Below are 22,841 nucleotides of genomic sequence, written 5' to 3'. Positions count from 1 at the left end.
CATACAAAGTATGCTGCAAAGGGACTCGTGGTGTGTAATTTTCAAAAATCTGAAATAAATATAACGGAGCTTTATAAATTTATGATAAAATCAGTAATGCTACATGAATGCTTTGTATAGGTAATGGCAGTCTTGGATTGACTTCGTTTAAATGATAACATGTTGATAAACCGTTTTACAAATCGACCCGTGGCGTTGATGAAATCTTAAACTGTGCGCACAGCGGTGTTGAATACACACGAACAGTAGCCTATGCTGCGACAGGACTCGCTTGGTCTTTAATTTTCAAAAATCTGAAATAAATATAATGGAGCTTCATAAAATTATGATAAAATCAGTAATGCTACATGAGTCCTTTGTTTAGGTACTGGCAGTCTTTGATTGGTTTCGTTTAAACAATAACGTGTTGATAAACTGTTTTTACAAATCGACCCGTGGCGTTGATGAAATCTTAAACTGTACGCACAGCAGTGTTGTACACACGCACAGTATGCTGCAAAGGGACTCGTGGTGTGTAATTTTCAAAAATCATCAATAAATATAATGGAGCATTATAAATTTATGATAAAATCAGTAATGCTACATGAATGCTTTGTTTAGGTACTGACTGTCTTTGATTGGCTTCGTTTGAATGATAACGTGTTGATAAACTGTTTTACAAATCGACCCGTGGCGTTGATGAAATCTTAAACTGTGCGCACAGCAGTGTAGTACACATACAAAGTATGCTGCAAATGAACTCGTGGTGTGTAATTTTCAAAAATCTGAAATAAATATAAGGGAGCTTTATAAATTTATGATAAAATCAGTAATGCTACATGAATGCTTTGTTTAGGTACTGACTGTCTTTGATTGGCTTCGTTTGAATGATAACGTGTTGATAAACTGTTTTACAAATCGACCCGTGGCGTTGATGAAATCTTAAACTGTGCGCACAGCAGTGTAGTACACATACAAAGTATGCTGCAAATGAACTCGTGGTGTGTAATTTTCAAAAATCTGAAATAAATATAAGGGAGCTTTATAAATTTATGATAAAATCAGTAATGCTACATGAATGCTTTGTATAGGTAATGGCAGTCTTGGATTGACTTCGTTTAAATGATAACATGTTGATAAACCGTTTTACAAATCGACCCGTGGCGTTGATGAAATCGTAAACTGTTCGCACAGCAGACTCGTGGTCTTTAATTTTTTTAAATCTGAAATAAATGTAATGGAGTTTTATAAAAATACGATAAAATCAGTAATGCTACAGGTATCCTTTGTATAGGGAATGGCAGTCTTTGATTGGCTTAATCTGAAAGATAACGTATTGATAAACAGTTTTTAACAAATCATCTTTTAGTTGATGAAGAGTTTGTATTCTGTGGCTACACATTGCTTTGTTGTTTATTTAAAAAATCTGGAAATATACTTTAAAAATCAGCAATACATGACCCCTTTGTATATTAATGGTTGTGAATAAAAATAAATAAAACAAATGTCTGAACTTAAGAGCGAAACTCCAAAACATCGGTGTAGCTACCATACAAAAATACACAAACAAATCTTAGGGAGAAAAAGCTCAAGGAATGGTAGCGAGTCTATGTATTGCTGCCCCGTTTTCCGACTACCGATTACATCGGATCCTTTCGAGTAGCGATCGACTCCTGGCGTTTGGAAACTAACATCTACCGCTGCATGCAGCATGCCTGCTCTCCCTCATACACGCATTGCATACGGCCGATCGGTCTTTCGTCAATTGATTTCAACACAGGTAAGAGGGGTGTTGGGAAGTCCAAAGAACATGCCACATTTTGTTAATTTTACGCGTAAATAATCATCTTTTTCTTACCTTTTACAATCCATTTGTTATTGACACCATTTGTTACTCAATTTTGTTCTCAAATGTACCACATTTAATGACTTAATTAATAAATGAAATATAAACGCAATTTGGAAATGCATGCCGTTTGACGATTCACATTTGTAGCGGTGGTGCGCGGCGGGTCGCTATCCTAATATGTGGCCTTTGAACTGGTACTACTGCCGCTGGTGTGTGTGTGTGGCAATCACATAAAAAATAATTGCTTGAAAAAGTAAATTATTTGTAAGGTGATTTTCTTCAGTTCTGCCTAATAATTCACTTTTAATTGTTTTACTTTAATTTGTGGGCACGTTTTTTTAAACCTTATTTAATAATAATATTAGTTATTTCTTTCGGATAACTTTCCGCATGGCGCCACCACTTTTTCACTCTTTTTTACAAAAAGGGAGATCTCATTGAGGTAAATTAGATACTATGGCGGTATTTTTTCAAATTGAATTCAAGAGAGGGTGGTATTAATAAATTATCCCATAAATTATGGGAGATAGACAAAATTCATTGTCAGCAGTAACAGACATGCGCAGCTGACATTCCGAAGTGGCTTATTCTTATTGAAAACCCTGACCCGATTTATTTGTCTTAAAGTTAAAAAATGGCTGCCCTCGCGGAGTCACGTCGGTGACCATGATCTGAATCTTTTAGGTAAACTTTTGCCCTTTTTCTGTATGTAAGATCGAAGCAACATCGATTTGAAAAACCTCTTTTTTGTGTGCGGCCAGAATAGGAAATATCAATATCGCACCACCTCTAACAATGCTATAATAATATTCCTTCTGAAATAAAACAGAAGCAAAAATATTAATTTTAGTAAAGTAGTTACAAAATTGTAACAATGTAGTAGCCATTATTAGGCTCTGGCGAGGGTTGTAGACCAAAGCATTTCATAGAATCCAATACAAACACTTAGCCTATATTTAAATAGGTGGGGGGGGGGGGGGGGGGGTTGATTTCGAAGGGAAGTGTGCACCATTTCGCCAAAATTTGAATACTTTTTTTAGCAATCAGAACCCACAAAAAGGGTACCGGAATGATCACCAAGTGATTTTCCCCCGAATTAGAGAGTTGATTTTCCGCGACGTCGGCTGTGTTGTTGCACGTAATGCTGTTGACTGTACCATTATGGAAAAGGGTTGCTATTGCTAACAGGAGCTTGCAAAATTAGGACAACAGAGGGCTTTGTGCAACTGTTTGTTAATTGATTATTATCAGGATTTTCTTTATAAAAATAGTTGTAAAAAATTAATATGTTCTTTATTTATGTTTTGTATCGGTACAACAGTTTTTATATTGCTTTCTAGTGAATTTTAGTGCAAACTTTTATGAACGAATTTAATGGGGATGGGGTTGGACAAAATGAAACAACCCACTTCAGAAACGGCTTTGGAAATATGCTAATTGTTTGTTTTATTACTCATTTAAAAAAAAAAAAAAGCGTCGTTATTTGAGGGTGGAAGCGCCCGAAATTTAAATGCTTGTCAAAAGAGGGCGCTTCTCATAAACTATTAAATAATTTGTACAGGTTAAGGAAATGTTACGTAATAAAATAAATGCTATAAAAATAGGGGGTACCATTTCTATGACCGTCACATTATTTTCCACACCTTTATAATTGTTCTTAATTAGAACTGCTCATGAAATTTATGTTGTACTGTTTTCACTGCTGATAAAAAGATCATATTAACAGCTAAATTGGGTTTCATTCTTTTTTAACAACGATTTATCGCCTCTTTTTAAAATGGAGTGTCCAAACAATATTGCAAAAAAAAATGCTTGTGAAATCCAGTTTGTACTTATTTGATCAACTGATTGCCTTTATCAGTAGATGAAGAAGTTCTCACAATCTCTCCACTTTCGTCCAGAAAAACCAAAATAATTTAAAAAACCTAGAAAGCCTGTGCTTTTATGGTTATTTTTGTAAATGTGTAACCATTTCTGAAACTGACAGTTACACCATCTAATAAGGGAATAAAAGGGTAGTAACAAGTTCTTCAACTGCTGTTTAAAACCAGCAGGGTCGTAGCCGTGCGATAAAGACCTGAGCCGTTGCACAGCCACGACCCTGTAAGGTTTTGAGTTGCAGTTTAAAAACAAGTCACTACTCCTTTATTCCCATTTATAAATGCCTTTTTGGTTAAAAGGCGTTATAAAGTAAGAAACTCTGTACAACTTATCCGGGCGCTGATCGGTGTCGCTACCAAAACAATAGTCTGTGGAGAACACTGACAAGTCTATCCGCTCTAGATAACATTGTTTGTGGTTTTATATAAAGCATTTCTAGATGAAACAATGATTTGATTTTATTTTTCAATAAAGGTCTGTCTTTAAACCAAGAGGCAATCCCTGAGACACATCAAGATGCCCAGGGAAGACAGATCAGCATGGAAGGCAAACTACTTCCTCAAACTTGTGGTAAGTTATTTTGTGTGTTTGCATGTGGGTATGTATCATTCAAACTGGGGACCCTTAACAGAAGAAGACAATACAGTCCACTTATCAAAGTCAATCAGCGAACGACTTGAGATCCACTTTCGTTCAGCCTTGTGGCGATTGCGCTTAGCAGAATGTAGAGAGCTAGTAAACCAAGGCTGCTTTTGGCGAATCACCACCTTTTTGTTCTTAAAGGTGCGTGTTTGTTGAGAAGATCAGACATGACACTGTTCTATTTGTCAGCAAGATCGCATACATTGTCCGACTCCGATGAAGCTGTTTTAAGATCAGAAGATGAAATATCGTTCTTGAATGCGGGCAAATCAACAGAGCGATATTTCCTTGATGTTATTGTCTTGACAAGCGGGGGTGGTTTTGCGATATCAAGATTGCAAGCAACAATATGGTGATCAGATATAAGATCAAGAACTGGAACTGTGTCTTTAATATTGTGTGTACGTGTGATATTACCACGTCAAGTGTATATCCACACTGATGAGTAGGTTGCGTGACGTACTGCTGAAATCCAAGTGTTTTGACAAGAATTCCCTCTGATTGATTGATTGATTGATTGATTGATTGATTGATTGATTGATTGATTGATTGGATGATTATATACACATTCAAACTGGGGACCTTACAACATCAAACAATTGGTCTCTGGGTGTTTTAAGGTCCCAAATTAGAAAGTGTGTACAAAACCAAGGAGAGTACCATTTGAGATGGACATGCAGGGTCCCAGATGTTTACAAACAGGTCAACAAACGATGTTTGTGCCTCTTTTTGTGCATACAAATGGTGACAACAAACTGATGCTGTGAAGTGGTATGGGATTGTTACACTTTCAACTGTTTCTGTTAGCCAAGTGTTCAGACTTGCCTGATTTTCACCCATCAATCAAACTAAAATACCGATACTAAAAATGACTGAAATGATCTGTGTGTGGGTTGGAATCGATCATAATCAATTTTAACATAGAAACTTCTCATCAGTCAGGGACTGCAGTGTGACATTTATCGCATTATAATAAAAATGTAATATTTAACAAAATTAAAATAAATAAAAAATAAAAAAAGATTGAATGAAATTGAATGTCATGTCTTTAAAAATATTATATTGTTTGTTTTCAGCAACTATTTGATGAATATCCCAAGTGTTTCATTGTTGGAGTAGACAATGTGGGTTCCAAGCAGATGCAGCAGATCCGTGGGTCACTGCGCGGCACTGGAGGTAATCACACAGTATTATTGTAACTTACTATATAATAGATAATAACTGTTATTAAGAAACAAGCAAATGTCTCATACAATAAGTAAAGTTTGAAACGTACTGAAATAATGTACTCGGCATATTCAAACATAGATATATATACTTTGTAAAAGGTATTTTAAAGGTATTGTTTCATTTTATTATTTTAATGAACCAGCATTTCTGACAAGGAAAATCAGTTTATTTTTTAAGATTTGCTGCTGAAACCTTTCTCGTGTTTAGACATTTATTTCAATATTGGCAACATCAACAAAAGCATCAAATGTAATACAAGCATTGTGTAGTCTACAGAATTGAGACATAATTATAACATGGCTAAAGATACTCCGTTAAGTTATTACCAACATGCAGGGAAAATTTGAAGCATAGTGCTTTTTTAAAATTTACCCTGGGACAGACAAGACTAGGACTAGACAAGGACAGACAGGCGGACGAGACCAGCCAAATAGTGAACAGATTAACATTCTCATTGGTTCTCTCTATTTTGTTTTTAAAGTATAGTCTTTGACACTTGTTATTGTTTACAATAGTGGTGTGTCGAAATGTGGTTAAATATATTTTTGATATATTTGTATGTAAACTTTTCATACCAGGAAAAGGAATATCATGTTCTTTTTAACATGACTAATAAAATCCTATATTGTTAAATTGATTTGTTGAAAGTAAAGTTAACGGCATATCTCTTGAAGTAATTTCCAAACAATTGAAGTTGGTAATCTTTGAATTGGAATGGCATGACTAACTTGATATGACCTGTTCTTGTTGCCAGTGGTACTGATGGGTAAGAATACCATGATGCGTAAAGCTATTCGTGGACATCTAGAGGCCAACCCAGACCTGGAAAGGTAAGCTCTACCTCATCTCCATTGTCTCTTCTTTTTCTAGTAGGATGCCAGTTTCAAGTGATTGACAGAATTTACACTTTTCCTATTGTCAAAGCATCCCTCGTTCCTTGAGACCCCCAAAACACCTTGCCGGGTGTCTTTATTAAAACCTAGTCATGTTTTATTGAGAAATTCGTGTATTGTTTTAATGCAATCACGTAATGTGCTTATCACAGACAGATGGTGTATGCTCTTGTTTGCTAACAGACAAAATTACTTTTGAACCCCCCAGTAGAAAATATTTTGTATGTGTTCATTTTATCTGTGCATTTCAAACCATGGACAAACAACCATGAAACTTTTATTATTTCTAGCCAGTCAAGGTTTGTTGTCAACAATTGTTCTAAAATATAGAAAATAACAAGTTCAGACAAATTTAATCTGTTTGGGTAAATAATCAACTTCTAAGTAACTAGTTTTTTGTTACATTGTCATGCTACATTACCAATTTGTCATTTGACACTATTAATTTGTAGGCTGCTGCCCCATATCAAAGGGAATGTTGGCTTCGTGTTCACCAAGGCCGATTTGACTGAGGTCCGCCAGATTATCATAGACAACAAGGTAAAGATTGAAAAGGGTTTTGTTTTGTTAATATGTACAAGTGATGATTAATGTAAAGCTTGAGTGTACCAAAAAACCCAAAGAGTTAAGCTATAATAGTTTGTTTGTTAATTGAACAGGTTGCTGCACCTGCCAAGGCTGGCGCTCTTGCTCCTGTTGATGTGTTCATTGATGCACACAACACAGGCCTCGGTCCAGAGAAAACATCTTTCTTCCAGGCTTTGTCCATCCAGACCAAGATCTCAAGAGGAACCATTGAAATCCTGGTAAGAGCATTTAATCTCCCAATGTGTCTTAAACATTGTGTGTGCCTGCAATACATTGTCAAGCTCTTCTTAACATGTCTTTATTGTGGGTCTTGTACATCTTGGGAATTAGCGGGCTACATGCCTGTGTCACAGAGACAATTCCTGGTTGTTACTTTTTATGAATGAAAAAAAAACATTTGACTGACTTATTTTGTAGGTAACAAGTTGACACACAGACCATCATTGCTGATACAGCACAAATAACAGGATTATTGATAGCTATAGTTTATATATAACAAGTCATTGACCATTGGAAACTCTGATGTAAACCTGTGACATCTAGCACTTCAAAATAAAAGAGAGACTGTCATGGGTAATCAATGAAATACAAGTATAACCGTCTACGTTATTCTATTAATTTATTCAGGTAAGTGCTGCAAATATCCAACTGTGTAAATAATCAAGAGTAACTTTTCCTAGGAGCTGTGTAAGCCAACAATGCTGTTGTTCATGGCTGGTTTAGCATAGGCACCAGCATCGACCATGGTGTCTTTTGATGGCTTTTTACCAAACACCATGTACCACAACAATTCTAGCAAAGCGACACACGTAACTTGACAAGAGACTTAAACCAATGCCTGCCGATTTGATAAGTGTAACTGACTTGAAGTCTGTAGGTCATCCCTCAAAAGAGTATCCAGTTAAATTGAAATTAATTCATTTTTGTTCTCTTAAATGATTGTATAGTATTATTACACAAATGACAAACAAACTTCAGTTGTCTGTAGTGATGTGATGCTTGAATTGAATACCTGTATAGTGTTAGTTCAGCTTGTGTATGAACATGTGTTTTTTATGTTGTTCATTAATTCAGTCCAAGGTTCACTTGATCAAGAAGGATGAGAAAGTTGGAGCCTCTGAAGCAACTCTGCTCAACATGTTGAAGGTGTCTCCGTTCTCCTATGGGCTGAAGATCTTACAAGGTAAGACTACCAAACCAGATTTATTATTCAGCACTTGGTGGACAATTGTTAAACAAGTAAACAAAGTTTGGCTATTCATCAGAGAATGCATTATTAGCTTTTATTTGATATTGCAAACTTGTGTTTTGACCATGATAACTTGTCAGCTTCAAACGTGTCTGCTGCTGCAATGCATGAGAGTCAATATGTGAATGCTGTGTCAGCTAGTATTAACACCCAGTGACATTGACTCACAAAATGGCACAACCAACATTAGAGTGATAATGATGTCAAGTGAACTGGGATTAGGAGAAAATCCAATATCAACAACTTGTGGATTTAGTGTTTTGAGACATTGTTTACAACATTTTTAACAGAACATGATATTATTTCACTTTGAGCAAGATTTACTTCTATTTTGGTTGTCTGAAGAAATGATTCTGATTCCAATTTAAAGTCACTAATATTGTTTTTGGGGTGTGTTTTTTTGCCTTCTATCTTGGAAATTTCTTCTTTTAGTTTAATTATTGTATATTGTTAGTGTTTACACCATGCTTTTATCAACAACAAAATTGATATGAGGTATGCAAGATTGACTCAAAATGTTAAGGTTACAATGTGCTCATATGACTAATTTAATACAAGTCAACTGTCAATACTAACATGACTCTAATTGCTGTTTGTTAAACAAAACATTCATTAACTTTAAACATCCTTTCATTTGCGAAATATTTCATTAGTATAAAAAGTTTCAATTTTGCTGTACTAAAAATGCAATCTGGTCCCACTTGTGGTGTTGAGGAGGATTAGCTGCATGGACGTCATGTGTTCATATCTACCCACAGACACTTGTGGTGCTTGATGTTACAGTCAACTTATTGGATTTGGTGACGGCCAATTATTGAATGTTTGTTTTGTGTGTTTCTTATTATTAAACTTGAATGTTTTGTTGGCAGTGTGCGAGGGTGGCACCGTGTTCCATCCTAGTATCTTGGATATTACTGATGAAGACATGCTCAATAAGTTTGCTGAGGTAGGTGTCAAGTGTCATGCACACAACTTTTCAATATTTAGTCAGCTATGATTTCCTTACACCATATTTGTCTTTATTGGTTTTCATGTTTGTGTTGAGAGTTAATGTCTTGTATGGGAGCTTGTACACAATCCACTTCATTGTTATTTGCTTCCATTTTTTAAACTTAAAGCCATTGGACCCTTTCGGTAAACAGTGTTGTCCAAGGCCCACACTTTGTGTACCACAACTTCTATATCAAATAACAAACCTGTGCAAATTTAGGCTCAATCAGTCATCGGAGTCAGGAGAAAACAACGGAAAACCCCACCCTTGTTTCCGCGCATTTCGTCGTGTCATGACATGTGTTTAACATAAATCCGTACTTCTCGTTAACGAGAATTTATATTGTTTTGCTGTTATCTCAAAAAGTAAAGCATTTCATGGAATAATATTTCAAGAGAAGTCGTTCACCATTGCCTTCTGTAAATACTGTAAGTTATTTGTAAATCTGTGAACCTTTTTTTTTTTCTGAACCGAAAGGGTCCAATGGCTTTAAGAAAAGGGAGAAATGTAATATTCCAAAAACCAATTCTTTAAATGGACCGAGTACCACGGTTCTTCTTGCCATGGTATTCTGGGATTGTGTTGTCCCATAAAGCATGTTATATATGATGTAATTCCATGGGCTGTAAGTGCAGCATAAAGTAGTAAGGAGAGATTGGGCTCGGTTTGCAATATTTACATCCCAATATCGTGATATATTTTCAGTAATCACATTGAATGTTGTTTTAGTAGTGACATCAAGTCTCTTTTCAGTAAGACTTTGAATGATGTTTTTTCTCAAATCAAGCATCTCAAGAAATCTTATGCAGCCATATTTTTTTCAGGGATGATAAATGTCTGACTTGATCTGAATGTTTGTGTCTGTGTCTGGTGAAATATTAAATGTTGTGACTCTCCCTAGATACCAATAACTCCTGCCCTTTGATTACTTCCCTAGTGCTGATGATACTGTTCTGAAAAGCTCCTTTAGATCTTTAACTCAAGGTTCAATGCATTCGTTTTCAGCATACATCCTAACATATGTATGCTAGTAATAGACTGTTTTTGTCAGCAATAAAGGTAGATAAAGTTGCTGATGTTATTGTGTTTTGATATATGTAGGGTGTACGTCGAGTAGCCAGTGTGTGTCTACAGATTGGATATCCAACCCAAGCTAGTGTACCACACTCTATCATCAATGGCTTTAAGAGACTACTTGCTATTGCTTGTGCAACTGACATCGAGTTCAAGGAAGCTGAGCAGGTTTGTGCTTTAGTCTTGTATCCCCCCCCCCCCCCAACACTCCAGTGCAGTGTAATGTTTTAATGAAGCATGTTTACTTCACTCGAACTTCACACCTTTGGTTATCAATGCAAAAGGGATTGCAATGTTCTTGCTGTCCAAGATTAGTTAACTATTGGCCTATAATAATTATAATGTAGTCTTATATAGCACATGTGTCCCCAATTAAAGAATCCAAACTAGGTATTCCAAGTTGATGAATTACAGCAGTGCAATGAAAGAGATGGCACAGACCATTGCTTTGTTATTGGTATTGCAACTGGACATGAGTTGAGTGGATGCATCTGATGATGATGACAAACAATATGTTGAGTCTGTTACTAGATGGTATTAGTGCCAGCAATGGCAGAACCCACTAATATCGGTAACAGATCAAGAGTAATATCTGCAATTATTTGCTGTCTGAATCAGTCCACCACTAGCTTTGCCCATTTTATTCAAATATGCTGCAACTTTAGCAATTTTTTGTTTGTTTTGCTTGCAACGAGCTCCATGACGTGCTTTACAGCTGCTTATACAGCAATATATTAAGTCAGCATCAGTCATTTTGACTACAACATCAAATAAAATCTGCAAAAAAAGTGGGGGGGGGGAAGAAAAAAAATCACAGATTTTATTTCAACTGTTGACACTTCTATTGCTAGGACAGGAGTGTCGGTGTGATTTAATGCCCAACTTGGTGTCTTGGCCCATACTCATTTGACCAGAGCTTGTGGGTTTTACATAACAAGCACCGCACGGTGATTCATTAGTTGAGTCTGGCCAGCAAAGTTGGCTGTGTACATCACACAGAATACAATGCAGTCTCCCTTGTATTAATGACAGGCATGATAGTCTTTCTACTTTACTCCACAAATTCAGGTATAAGGTTCTGATTAAATTGTAAATATGTGGTGGTAAATATGTCATATTGTTTGTTGTAGATCAAGGCGTTTTTGGCGGATCCATCTGCATTTGCATCTTTAGCACCAGCTGCATCTGCTACAGAAGCAACGGAGGAAAAGAAAGAGAAGGAAGCTGAACCTGAAGAGGAGGAATCTGATGATGATATGGGATTTGGGCTCTTTGATTAGTCACTTACTCCATTCATTGTTACATCAAGCATTGGCATCAATAGGATCATCATCAACTATCAAAACAACAATAATCTACGAGCAGAGTCTACTTTAACATAAAACCCCAAACCCATTTGTATGTGTCGTGCTTTGGTGTGACATCTTGACATATGATACTTGGCTGAAGAACAACGAGAAAAGGATACAGCCAAGTTTGCTATTTCAGATTTTTAAGAAATAGTGCATACAATTTTTGTTGATGTATCACATGCATGACATATGAAAATGGGATCATAATATTGAATGTATGTTTTTTGCTAACATACTGAGTACACATTTTGGGCTGAACTATTGAACCATGTCTCTCTGATTGTAACCCATCCACTGTGTAATAAAACATGCCTTAATGAAAGACAGCAACCACAAGTTTCATACTTTGTTTCATTTCAAATGTTATTTGTTGACAGAATTTTTTTAATTTCACTTGACAGAATGAAGGATAATTATGTTCAGTAAAAATGATCTATATTTGTTCATGAAAACAAACTGATGAGGTATGAGTGGTGCATTCTATGGGTGCACCTCCTTAAGCATTCCATATCTTATCATTAAAACAAACTGATGAGGTATGAGTGGTGCATTCTATGGCTGCACCTCCTTTAGCATTCCATATCTTTTCATGAAAACAAACTGATGAGGTATGAGTGGTGCATTCTGTGGCTGCACCTCCTTTAGCATTCCATATCTTATCATGAAAACAAGCTGATGAGGTATGAGTGGTGCATTCTATGGCTGCACCTCCTTTAGCATTCCATATCTTATCATGAAAACAAACTGATGAGGTATGAGTGGTGCATTCTATGGGTGCACCTCCTTAAGCATTCCATATCTTATCATTAAAACAAACTGATGAGGTATGAGTGGTGCATTCTATGGCTGCACCTCCTTAAGCATTCCATATCTTATCATGAAAACAAACTGATGAGGTATGAGTGGTGCATTCTGTGGCTGCACCTCCTTAAGCATTCCATATCTTTTCATGAAAACAAACTGATGAGGTATGAGTGGTGCATTCTATGGCTGCACCTCCTTTAGCATTCCATATCTTATCATTAAAACAAACTGATGAGGTATGAGCGGTGCATTCTATGGCTGCACCTCCTTAAGCATTCCATATCTTTTCATGAAAACAAACTGATGAGGTATGAGTGGTGCATTCTATGGCTGCACCTCCTTTAGCATTCCATATCTTATGAAAACAAACTGATGAGGTATGAGTGGTGCATTCTATGGCTGCACCTCCTTAAGCATTCCATATCTTATCATGAAAACAAACTGATGAGGTATGAGTGGTGCATTCTATGGCTGCACCTCCTTTAACATTCCATATCTTTTCATGAAAACAAACTGATGAGGTATGAGTGGTGCATTCTATGGCTGCACCTCCTTTAGCATTCCATATCTTTTCAAAATCTGAGGTAAAGCAATCCAAACTCTCGGCCAATGATAGGTCTATATTGACCTCATTCAAAACCTGATCCCGAAGGAATGTGAAAAAACACTTGAGTTTCTTGTACCTTAGATGCAAGAACTGTCCTTATATATAGTGAATTCTATTATGGGTTGTGAAGCATTATTACTGAAAGGGATTCTTAAAGGAACACGTTGCCTTGGATCGGTCGAGTTGGTCTTTGAAAAGCGTTCTGTAACTGTTTGTTATAAGATCCGTATGGTTAGAAAGATGTAAAAGTAGAATACAATGATCTACACAAATATGCCTCGAAATTGCTTGGTTTTCGTGTTACCTCGTCTACAAACACGGTCGGCCATTTATGGGAGTCGAATCCCATAAATGGCTGACCGTGTTAGTTCGCGACGTAAAATGAAAACCGTGCAATTTTGAGTGATACTTGTTTGGATCATCATATTCTACTTTAAAAACATCTTTCTAACCATATGCATTTCATAACAAACGGTTTCAAACGCTGTTCATAGACCAACTCGTCCGATCCAAGGCAACGTGTTCCTTTAAAGGAACATTACATAATTGGTGGTTGCTAACAAAAGAGTTGCTTGCAGTGTAAGCACTTTATGTAATCCAAACCTGTAGAAGTTCAAGATCGATCGGCCATCTGGGTCACAAGAGAATAATGAAAAACCAATTACAAATTTTGCATTGTATCGATGCCAAAATAAAAATGAATAAAACGCTCACTGAGCGATAAATGCGAAATAGATTATTAATTTCTCATCAAATATGACATTTCAGACAGAAATATTTCAAGGGATGTTTTCTACTATCATCATCAATAGATTGTGTTAGTTTTATTTAAATCTGCTATTTGCAGAAGACGATCAGAGCATACTGATTGAAATGTCGAGTTGAAACCAACGGTTCTTTTCAGAACCACCCCCAACTCATTAGAGATAGTCATTACATGGTGTTACAGCAAACCTTTCCATCTTTCACGATTTTTGTTTCTCACCAATTCTGTAAGATTCCTTTATTTTATGCAGAGATGCCAAGTTCAGAGGCCAGCTATGTGTGAGATTTTACAACATCTCGCGCCTAATGCATGAGAGTTGGTCTGCTTTAGGGGGATAATGTAATTGCATCAATATGCATGGATTATATCATGCCACCAGACCATGTTGTATGGGTAGTAGAATACACAAACATTTTTAATAAGTTTGGAGAAGGTGGCCATCTTGGAGGTAATTTCTTCAAAGTCTACCTGTAGGCCTACAATGCGTCCTGGACTATATTTAAACACTCCCTCTTAAGGGCACTGGAGTAATCTCACTTAGTGTATCTCAACATGTATAAAAAAAGAAATCTGTGAAAATTTTGACTCGACAAGCCATTTGCGAGTTCGATTTGAATAGGATAACTGGTAACAATGACTTGTTAGTCACAATATACAAAATGTGAATTCCTCAGACTATAGAGACAGTTGCTATGTCAAATGGTTCAGGGCAAACCTTTGCATAGTAACCGGTGTGTCAATTCAGAATTGTGTATGGGTGTTCACCATCTATTTCTAGCTAAGCAAAAGCTTGCTCCTAATCTTTGACATTGTAGCTGTCTCGATTACTTTGAGTATTTAGTACCATTTGTGTCCAGTGCCTCTAATGTTGCACAGCTATTAAATTATTTGGTTAAAGCTAAAACTAAAACAAAACTCCAATCAATTATCAAACAAGGGGATTATATTTTGAAAACAGTTATTCAAAACAATCAAGAGTGCTTTGAAACTTCCATAAAAATCCCCGATTCTACTGCACCGTTAATACTTCCAGTTGGAATCGCAAGAGAGTGCATTCCAACGCCTAAATCTCCGGATTTAGTCTGGTTGAACACAGATTGGTACAATTCTCGGGTTTCCGGTAGTCTCTCGTCCAGATTTTTGGGCTAAATTTGCCTCAAGCGAGAGCATCAATGGTTTTGGCCAATTGGTCGTTTGGTGAAGAGCTTTGTTTTTCGCCGCCCTCAATTTCGATCATGTCGATCATCAAGGTATCAGTTGCCAATCAAGATCAAACAGGAGAAAGACGGGGGACATACCCCCCCCCCCCCCCCGAACTTTTGAAGGATGGAGGTCACAATATCCAATGTCCCCCCCCCATGTTTTTGACCACCTTATATCATGAAGCTCAAGTATTGCACTAAAGACCAAACCCTGTGTCCCACCATCGGCATCAATCCTGGGGGCCAACGGATGATGCCAGTTTTTGAGGGGTGGGGACACTTTATCAAATGTCCCCCTCATCAAAACTGGATTAAGTTGTCACAGTATCTTGAGTGCAAACTTTTCTGGGGCCCTTAAGCGGGGTGGACCCCACACCGTAAAGGCTTCTCTGTCGAATGTTCCATTGTTGACAGATTTGCAGCTCCCCCCCTTAAAAGAGTGGGAGGAACGTGCCCCCATCCCCCCTTTTTTGAAAGGTGTGGGACACAATATCAAATGTCCCCCATGTCTTTGACCACCTTTATCATGAAACTCAAGTATTACAAAAGACAAAAGCCTGCGTCCCGTAATCAGCATCAATCTCAAATGTCCTCCATAGTTAGGGGGCGGGGGACACAATATCAAATGTCCCTACATGTTTTTACCACCTTTTTTTTTATGAGGCTCAAGGTATGCACTTTGAAGACCTAACACTGTTTCCCACGATAGGCATCAACCAGGTATTGTTGTTAACTTATATACGGGAACGTGGGTGTCATCTCCATACAATTTAGTTTTCTTGTAGGTTACTCACTGTATGTAGAGGCGCTTATTTTTGTCTTCCATTGCCACTCTACGTCCTCTATAGCTAGGTCGAGCAATATTGATCATGTTTTACCCAGGTAACTCCGCACCCAAGGCTGTTGTTAACTCTGTTCCCTTTGACACCATACTTATTGAGACATTTCTGAGATTGTTTTCTTTGTTCGTAAACCTTGCATACATACATTGCAAGCAATCAACTACACATTCCGTTTCATATGAAAATTTCAAGTATTTCCAAAATCCAAAAGTGCCCAAATTCTAGTGCTCAAATTTTGAAGGCTTATTGTTCTGTTTCGTTAGCAGTTAGGCCTAGGCCTCTAAAACGGCCTAAGATTGCACCACAGACTGAGCATCTATAGAAAGCAACTGGACCCACGTCGTAAAGGCTTTACACTCGCATGCCGACTCTTTGACAGATGTGCCCCCTAAAACTTGTGTCATAGATCCGCAACTGAAGATGCTGTTAACTCAAAAGGTTCTACTTCTGCTCACATTTTAAAGGCTTTATGTTCTGTTCCATTCTTCATGCCTCTTATTGGCCTAAGGTTGCACCACAAACATGACAGAGCATCTGAAGTACATTATTACGAGCCCTTCAGCGGGCCACACAGTAAAAGGCCTTTTCAATGTTTCGTGCATTTTGTAGCACGAAAAGTAACAAAGTGTACATAGCAATCACAATGTGGTCAGCTTTTTATAGCACCTTCGAGTGGAATAACACCGAGGTCATGGCCTATGCTGCCCTGGTCTTGGCCGAGGTGCCCCTTCGAAAGTTCCCCCAAAAGTTTCTAATGGAAGTGCCCTTTGCAAAATGAAAATGGTCTTGCCCCTACAACGCTGAAATTCCAGGCCTGTATAGACGATGTGACCTATGTTTACACTCAAAACGCCCTCTGTTGACAAAACACTGTACACGTCATGTCTCGCCAGGCAAAAAGACTCGTAGTCATGGTAAGATTGCATACACTTTCTAACTGGCTGCCAAAACACAAAGGTTTTGCCTGGCGGTATGCGCGCTAATCATGTTATGGTTTACGAGTGACGTCAGAGGTCACATCGTCTATAATTCCTGACTGCACTATTGTGATACCAAGAAATTGAATGACTCCGGACTGCCTCTATTTACTAAGCAATAAAGCAGAGGTTAGAAATCAAGGTTCATAATGAAGTCTGTTCTGTAGCTCATTCACAACAAAACCATTGATGTCAAGTATATCACGGAATCCATAGTTTGCATGACTCAAATAAAGCCAAAATGGTTAACATTATTCCCCATTGATAAAGGGTTTGTATTTTATTTTTCTTAATGCCATTTTATTGATCTTAGAGAGAACACACAGAGTATTTGTGACTTCCAGTTCTGAAAATGAAATACAAACCGGTGGGAGCATCCTTCCAGAGATTATGTTCAAGATATAGTCTGACTGGAAAAACACATGCAAAATTGATTGCACCAACTTTATAGAAAAAGAAAAGATAATTAATTAGTGCTGAGCTAATTTGAAGTCTTTTATGAGATAACATTTTTTGGTTTAATGAACCAAATTAGCTTGGCTAAAACCATTACTGCTTAAAAAAACCTCAAACATTAACTGCAACAACACATTATGTTGTTTTTACATAAACAGTTCCAACATTTTTCATCAGTAAGTTCCTTGCTCAAAATTGTCGTTAAGTTTATAAATTTCACATCAAACCAATAAATAAAATTTGATATGTGGCAAACTCAAAAGCCAAACTTAGCCAGTAAGATCATTCTGTTACATGTACATAAACTCACTGTAAATACTTGCTGCTGCAAACTGCCAACATGTCAACAAATATACATTGACAAAATCATTGTCTAAAAAATGATTCCACCATTTTTTAGTGCTTGAAAAAACGAATGGAGTAAAATAAAAGGGGATGAAAAGTTTATGTACGAGAAATAGAACTACAGTAATTACAAAAGTTACTTCAACTATTTAGAATAAACACTGTTATTAGAGATTGATGGTTACTTTTCATTCCATCATTTAGCTGAGCTTCATAAGAATAACAACATGTTCCTTTAGGTACTCTACACTATATGTAATGACAATGTTATATGACTTCTTGTGTGATGTTTTGAAGCTTTACAATAGTCAGTGATTTGTGATCCAGCCTAGTAGTATACCTTCACATTGTGCAATGATACAGTCATATTGCGTTCTCCAAATTAAATAACTACTGGTTTATAAGGAGCTCTGTTTTATTATGGACAACTCTAAGCACTTTATCTACTCAGTCTGCTTCCTGGACTTACACATGGCATTAACAACATAATCTCAGGTCTCACATAACAATTCAGTAATAATTCAAAACTGTTAACTGCATGAAACTCTTTTTTTTTTGCAAATTGAATTAACCCATATATATGTGCATTATTTCTGGTGAACTTTACCAGATAGATAATGGAGATTTTTAAACAAATTCAAATGATTCAAAATCAATTAAGCTTGTCTTGAAAGCCAATAATGTCAATTCCAATTTAAACAACACACATATAGATCCTGTCATTTGGTTATACATGTCATATCTTTATTTTGCAATACTGCTGCAATATGTGTGACACTGAACAATTTCACACTGTAGTCCTATAATTACATGTATATAGGATGCTTGGGGATACTTATATTTTCCACAACAATCACTCCGCACCTCCTCATCCAAACGAAGCGAGGTTGTCTCACAGGGTGCCAGACAAGGTCAGTGCTGGAGTGCTCCACATCATTTACTTAGTAAAGAGGGTTTTTTCAAAATTATCAGAGTGTGTCGTGGACGACTTTCTGTCTCTAATTTGTGTTTATTGTGGGAAAAAATTCAAATGACAATGATCTACATATGTGTGGGATGTATGAAGCAAATATTGAATGCATTTTGTCCATGCATTTTCACAGAATATAATGAAATCTGGCTTTTCCGTTCCAAATGGCTTCGCCACGAGGAAAGGAATAGTCAGGTTTCACAATGTGATTGCATTTTGATTTAATGCAACCCACATTTGGTTAACAAGTGACATGTTTAATGTAAAGTGTCCATGGGACACAAAAACACGATGCATGGCTATAGTGTAACTGTTACAATTGATGTTGAATTCTTAGGATCTTTTGCAAAAAGTAAATTACATTATTTGAAGCCCTGGGTGTCCATTCAAAGTTAATAGTGGTGTTAGTTTAGGTAGTGTCCATCAAGGAATCACTGCTACTCATTGTTGTGTCTTTCTGAATGCTGTCAAACATTGTACACATCTCAGGATTACAGCGGATCTGGGATATGAACTCATTCAACAAAGGATTCTTATCTGTAGATGAGATAAACAGAAAAACATTGCAGGAATTCAAATCAAACCATTCAACAAAAAGACAATTTCAATAAGTTTGTTTTGTTGAGAATACATCTAGGTATTTTTGAAAATGACACTATGATTGTAATTATTCACAAAGTTATAAAAGACTAGTTAACTCACCACTATCCGGGATATTAAGGAGCGATGCTACAGCCCTCATAGCCGAGCGTTTCAACTCATCTTGCTTTTCAAACTCCTGCTTGACTGAGTTAGCCTTTACTTTGGTTGTACATGTGTTCCTCAAAGGTTCAATTAGTCTGTCAAGTCCTATATATCATCAAGAAGGAAGATCAGTCAGAGGATGAACAATAACATTAGTGGTTTCTTATACATGTATAGTGCACATATCCGTTACTCAATGACGCTCAAGGCCCTTCAACATTCAGTATTTTCCTGCAAGGTATGTGGGACTACGTTTGAATTATGAGACCTACTCCTTTGACATAGCAACATCTAATGGTTTACAAGGTGCTGTGGTGCAATCATACCGCCAATCAAACCAGGAACACTGGGTTCTTTTACAAGCGTTACACAACACACGGGAGCAACCGCTTAACGTCCCATCTGAATGTCCCATGGTTATTGAGTGTCTTGCTCAAGGACACAGGTTTCACATCTGGGATTCGAACCCACACTCTGCTGATGAGAAACACAAGAGTTTGAATCTGGTGCTCTTTACCGCTCGGCCAAGACACACCATGACACACACATCATCAAGAATATCACTGTCATTTGATTAGAGGATTGTATGCCCAGGACATTAATTAGTCAAATAACCCTAAACCCTGCATTTTTATTCCGTTATCTACTGCATGCTCTAGCATTTCATGCATTACAACAAAGCAGTACAAAGTGGCTTCTTTATTCTCTTGGTTTTGTTCAGTCATGGTTCCTTTGTACCAGCAGTACTCTCACGGAAAAACAATGACGGACATTCACAGAAAATAATACAGTTAGGGTGGAGGCGAGAAAATGGTAGATCCCTCGATCCCTGGTGTTAAACTGTTTTAAAATGAGTTGGCAATCTTTCCATTACTAACTTTTAAAACAAAATACACAGGCCAAATAAAAATTGATATATCTTCTTGTTTTTTTGTCCCTTCTATTTCGGAAGCAACTTATCAAGAAGATTATGAATGACAGAAAGAGTGCATTGGTTTTTTGTGTGTGAAAATGTTTCTAACCCTCAATATTGTAGTGCATTACTTTGATATTGAAAGTTTGTCCTTTTATCTGATGAAAATGCCCATACAACGGTCTGAAAATGCCCATACAACAGTCTGAAAATGCCCATACAACGGTCTGAAAATGCCCATACAACGGTCTGAAAATGCCCATACAACAGTCTGAAAATGCCCATACAACGGTCTGAAAATGCCCATACAACGGTCTGAAAATGCCCATACAACGGTCTGAAAATGCCCATACAACAGTCTGAAAATGCCCATACAACGGTCTGAAAATGCCCATACAACAGTCTGAAAATGCCCATACAACGGTCTGAAAATGCCCATACAACAGTCTGAAAATGCCCATACAACGGTCTGAAAATGCCCATACAACGGTCTGAAAATGCCCATAAAACGGTCTGAAAATGACCATACAACAGTCTGAAAATGCCCATACAACGGTCTGAAAATTGCATGAAATGTGTATTGTTTAATGATGTGACATGGATTAATGAACATCAATAAGGTGATCCTATCCTTTGTTTGCATCCCATCTAACAACCCAAAGCCCGGTTCCTGCGAATGACGTCGCAACTTTGCAACAAATAATTTGCAACAGTTGAACTGTTTTCAACTTCTGTGAAACATTTGTGACCTCAAAATTTGCTTTGCAGTTGGCAGGAAGTATGACCCGGGCTTTACCCTGCCATGGTCTAACACTATAAGATAACCAAGCACTCACTGACTTGGTGATTGGTATCACTAGTATTGCAGAACTGCCCCCCTCCCCTCCCCCAATTGATTGTCTAATAAGCCATACAAGATTGTCAAGTTGCTCTTAGGCCTTCACGTAAGCAATCCCTTGCTGATAATGGGACTATTCTGTGATTGCTGAATACTCTGTGATTGTAAATTGTTGACTGTGCCTCAGTGAGTGTCAACTTACGTTGTAGTACTGCCGGTGGGCATAATGTAGCTAGTCTGACTAGCATCAAGTAGGTCAGCATCTGAAAGTCAACATCAGTTGAGATTAATTAACAATTTATTAAGCACAACAAAAACAAACTATCTGACATCCCTTTTGTTTTTACTCTAAGCCCCTGAAACAGCTGCCCTTACCAGAATTTAATTGATGTTATTATTTATAGTTCCCTCTAAACACAGCCTCCATCTGACCTTAACCCTGTTAACCCAATTATCCTAAATGGTCAAGCTTCTGCCCACATCCTTGTCGTTGCTAACAGGTCCTCCTGTGGTCTGCACACCCAATACCCCAATGGACCATGCACTTGACCATCACCATGACCTGGTCAGTAATTAAGCTTTTCGGATCCCTTCAGCCTCTATATAATGTCCTTAGTTTCATTCTCAGATTATCTTATCCTTTCTGGTTAGCCCAGTCTCTCTACTCCTGCATCTCTTAGCTGCTCTTGTACTCCTTGTTAAGCCTATACATGTTTCAAATCACCCATACTGTATACTACAGCCTTAAGAATAGAGTCTTGATTCATCAGCTAGACCCTGTAACACGGCAATTCCACGGTCAGTCCCATTACACTTTTCAGTGTCATTTCTTGATCTTGGTGCTAGTAGTTCTATGTGAGATATTATTTCCATACCTGCCAACATTCGAAACCCAGAAATAGGGACAAGCCTGGCCGGGGTCCAGGGGTCACCAAGGCGGGGTACTGTGAATGAGTGTTTTCTTCCAGGGGGCTCTGCATTGCAGGGGTCAGTGCCCCCTGGAAGCTAACAGAACTACACAGCTTCCAGAGTCATTTGGGGGCTAAACATTAACATAAAGTAAATTAACTTTGAATGTGGAACTACTCCATAAAAACAATACATTAGTTCATTATTATTTGATAACACAGCTTTTCACCACCTTTCTATTGGTGTAGACCTTTGTATGTGGATTGTTTTGCTTGTTTTAGTTAGGCAGTGTTAGGTGGGCGACTATATCGCCCCGTCCACCGTGAGCAATACTCACATCGGTTCTACATATGCCACAGAAAGCGTGATGCCTACTTTTTGTTGAGCTTTTAATGCACAAGAAATCTGTGGCGTAAATATCGCTAAAAACGCAGGATCTCTTCGATTTACTGCCACTCATTTTGAAAATCAACTTAAGGTTTTAACAAAATGGCGACCGCAACACCCTTCGTACCACGACGTCGTTGACGAAGCAAATACATGTACATAACGTATTATGTACATGTATGTACACACGCACACACTCACGCACCGCATGTATTGGCTTGACACAATAAACTTGGTACAAGTCCTCTCCACGAATATCTCTACGCGTACAATGTTGTTGCACGGACTAAACAGACACTTTTTGAGGGAGCGCATGTTTCAACAAGTCTATGACAATCTAAACTCTTCATCAG

General features: G+C 37.5%; 2 protein-coding genes and 1 long non-coding RNA gene across 3 annotated transcripts in view; 1 reads left to right on the top strand and 2 right to left on the bottom strand.

Annotated features, from left to right (window-relative positions):
- Window positions 1–1,714: 1,714 nt before the first annotated feature.
- On the top strand, window positions 1,715–12,058 carry LOC139949872 (large ribosomal subunit protein uL10-like). Its single transcript, XM_071948432.1, has 10 exons — window positions 1,715–1,759; window positions 4,184–4,279; window positions 5,428–5,527; window positions 6,336–6,411; window positions 6,927–7,014; window positions 7,134–7,280; window positions 8,137–8,245; window positions 9,181–9,257; window positions 10,404–10,544; window positions 11,507–12,058. Exons 2-10 carry the CDS (start codon window positions 4,226–4,228, stop codon window positions 11,654–11,656), a joined length of 942 nt encoding a protein of 313 aa, XP_071804533.1. The 5' UTR covers window positions 1,715–1,759; window positions 4,184–4,225; the 3' UTR covers window positions 11,657–12,058.
- LOC139949873 (uncharacterized) lies at window positions 11,787–13,362 on the bottom strand. Its single transcript, XR_011787591.1, has 2 exons — window positions 12,938–13,362; window positions 11,787–12,868 (listed from the first exon to the last, which is right to left on the bottom strand). It is a non-coding gene; the product is annotated as an uncharacterized lncRNA (long non-coding RNA).
- Window positions 13,363–17,171: 3,809 nt separating this feature from the next.
- Window positions 17,172–22,841, bottom strand: part of LOC139950003 (cullin-associated NEDD8-dissociated protein 1-like) — a 52,110-nt gene continuing 46,440 nt past the window's right edge. Inside the window, exons 31-33 of the mRNA XM_071948622.1 lie at window positions 21,395–21,455; window positions 19,400–19,546; window positions 17,172–19,234 (exon numbers count right to left, since the gene is read on the bottom strand). Coding sequence (XP_071804723.1) covers window positions 19,107–19,234; window positions 19,400–19,546; window positions 21,395–21,455 — 336 coding nt within the window. The 3' untranslated portion in view covers window positions 17,172–19,106. The remainder of the gene's footprint in view (window positions 19,235–19,399; window positions 19,547–21,394; window positions 21,456–22,841) is intronic.

The sequence above is a fragment of the Asterias amurensis genome, chromosome 17, assembly GCF_032118995.1.
Source record: "Asterias amurensis chromosome 17, ASM3211899v1".
NCBI lineage: Eukaryota > Metazoa > Echinodermata > Asteroidea > Forcipulatida > Asteriidae > Asterias > Asterias amurensis.
This window is presented reverse-complemented; position numbering and strand designations above follow the sequence as displayed.

What these genes read in the sequence shown, in the direction of transcription:
- LOC139949872 (XM_071948432.1), top strand. Translation starts at nt 4,226, where the DNA reads ATGCCCAGGGAAGACAGATCAGCATGGAAGGCAAACTACTTCCTCAAA. An exon ending in GTCACTGCGCGGCACTGGAG is followed by an intron (nt 5,528 to 6,335) that starts GTAATCACACAG and finishes TCTTGTTGCCAG; the next exon opens with TGGTACTGATGGGTAAGAAT. An exon ending in TGGGCTGAAGATCTTACAAG is followed by an intron (nt 8,246 to 9,180) that starts GTAAGACTACCA and finishes TTTTGTTGGCAG; the next exon opens with TGTGCGAGGGTGGCACCGTG.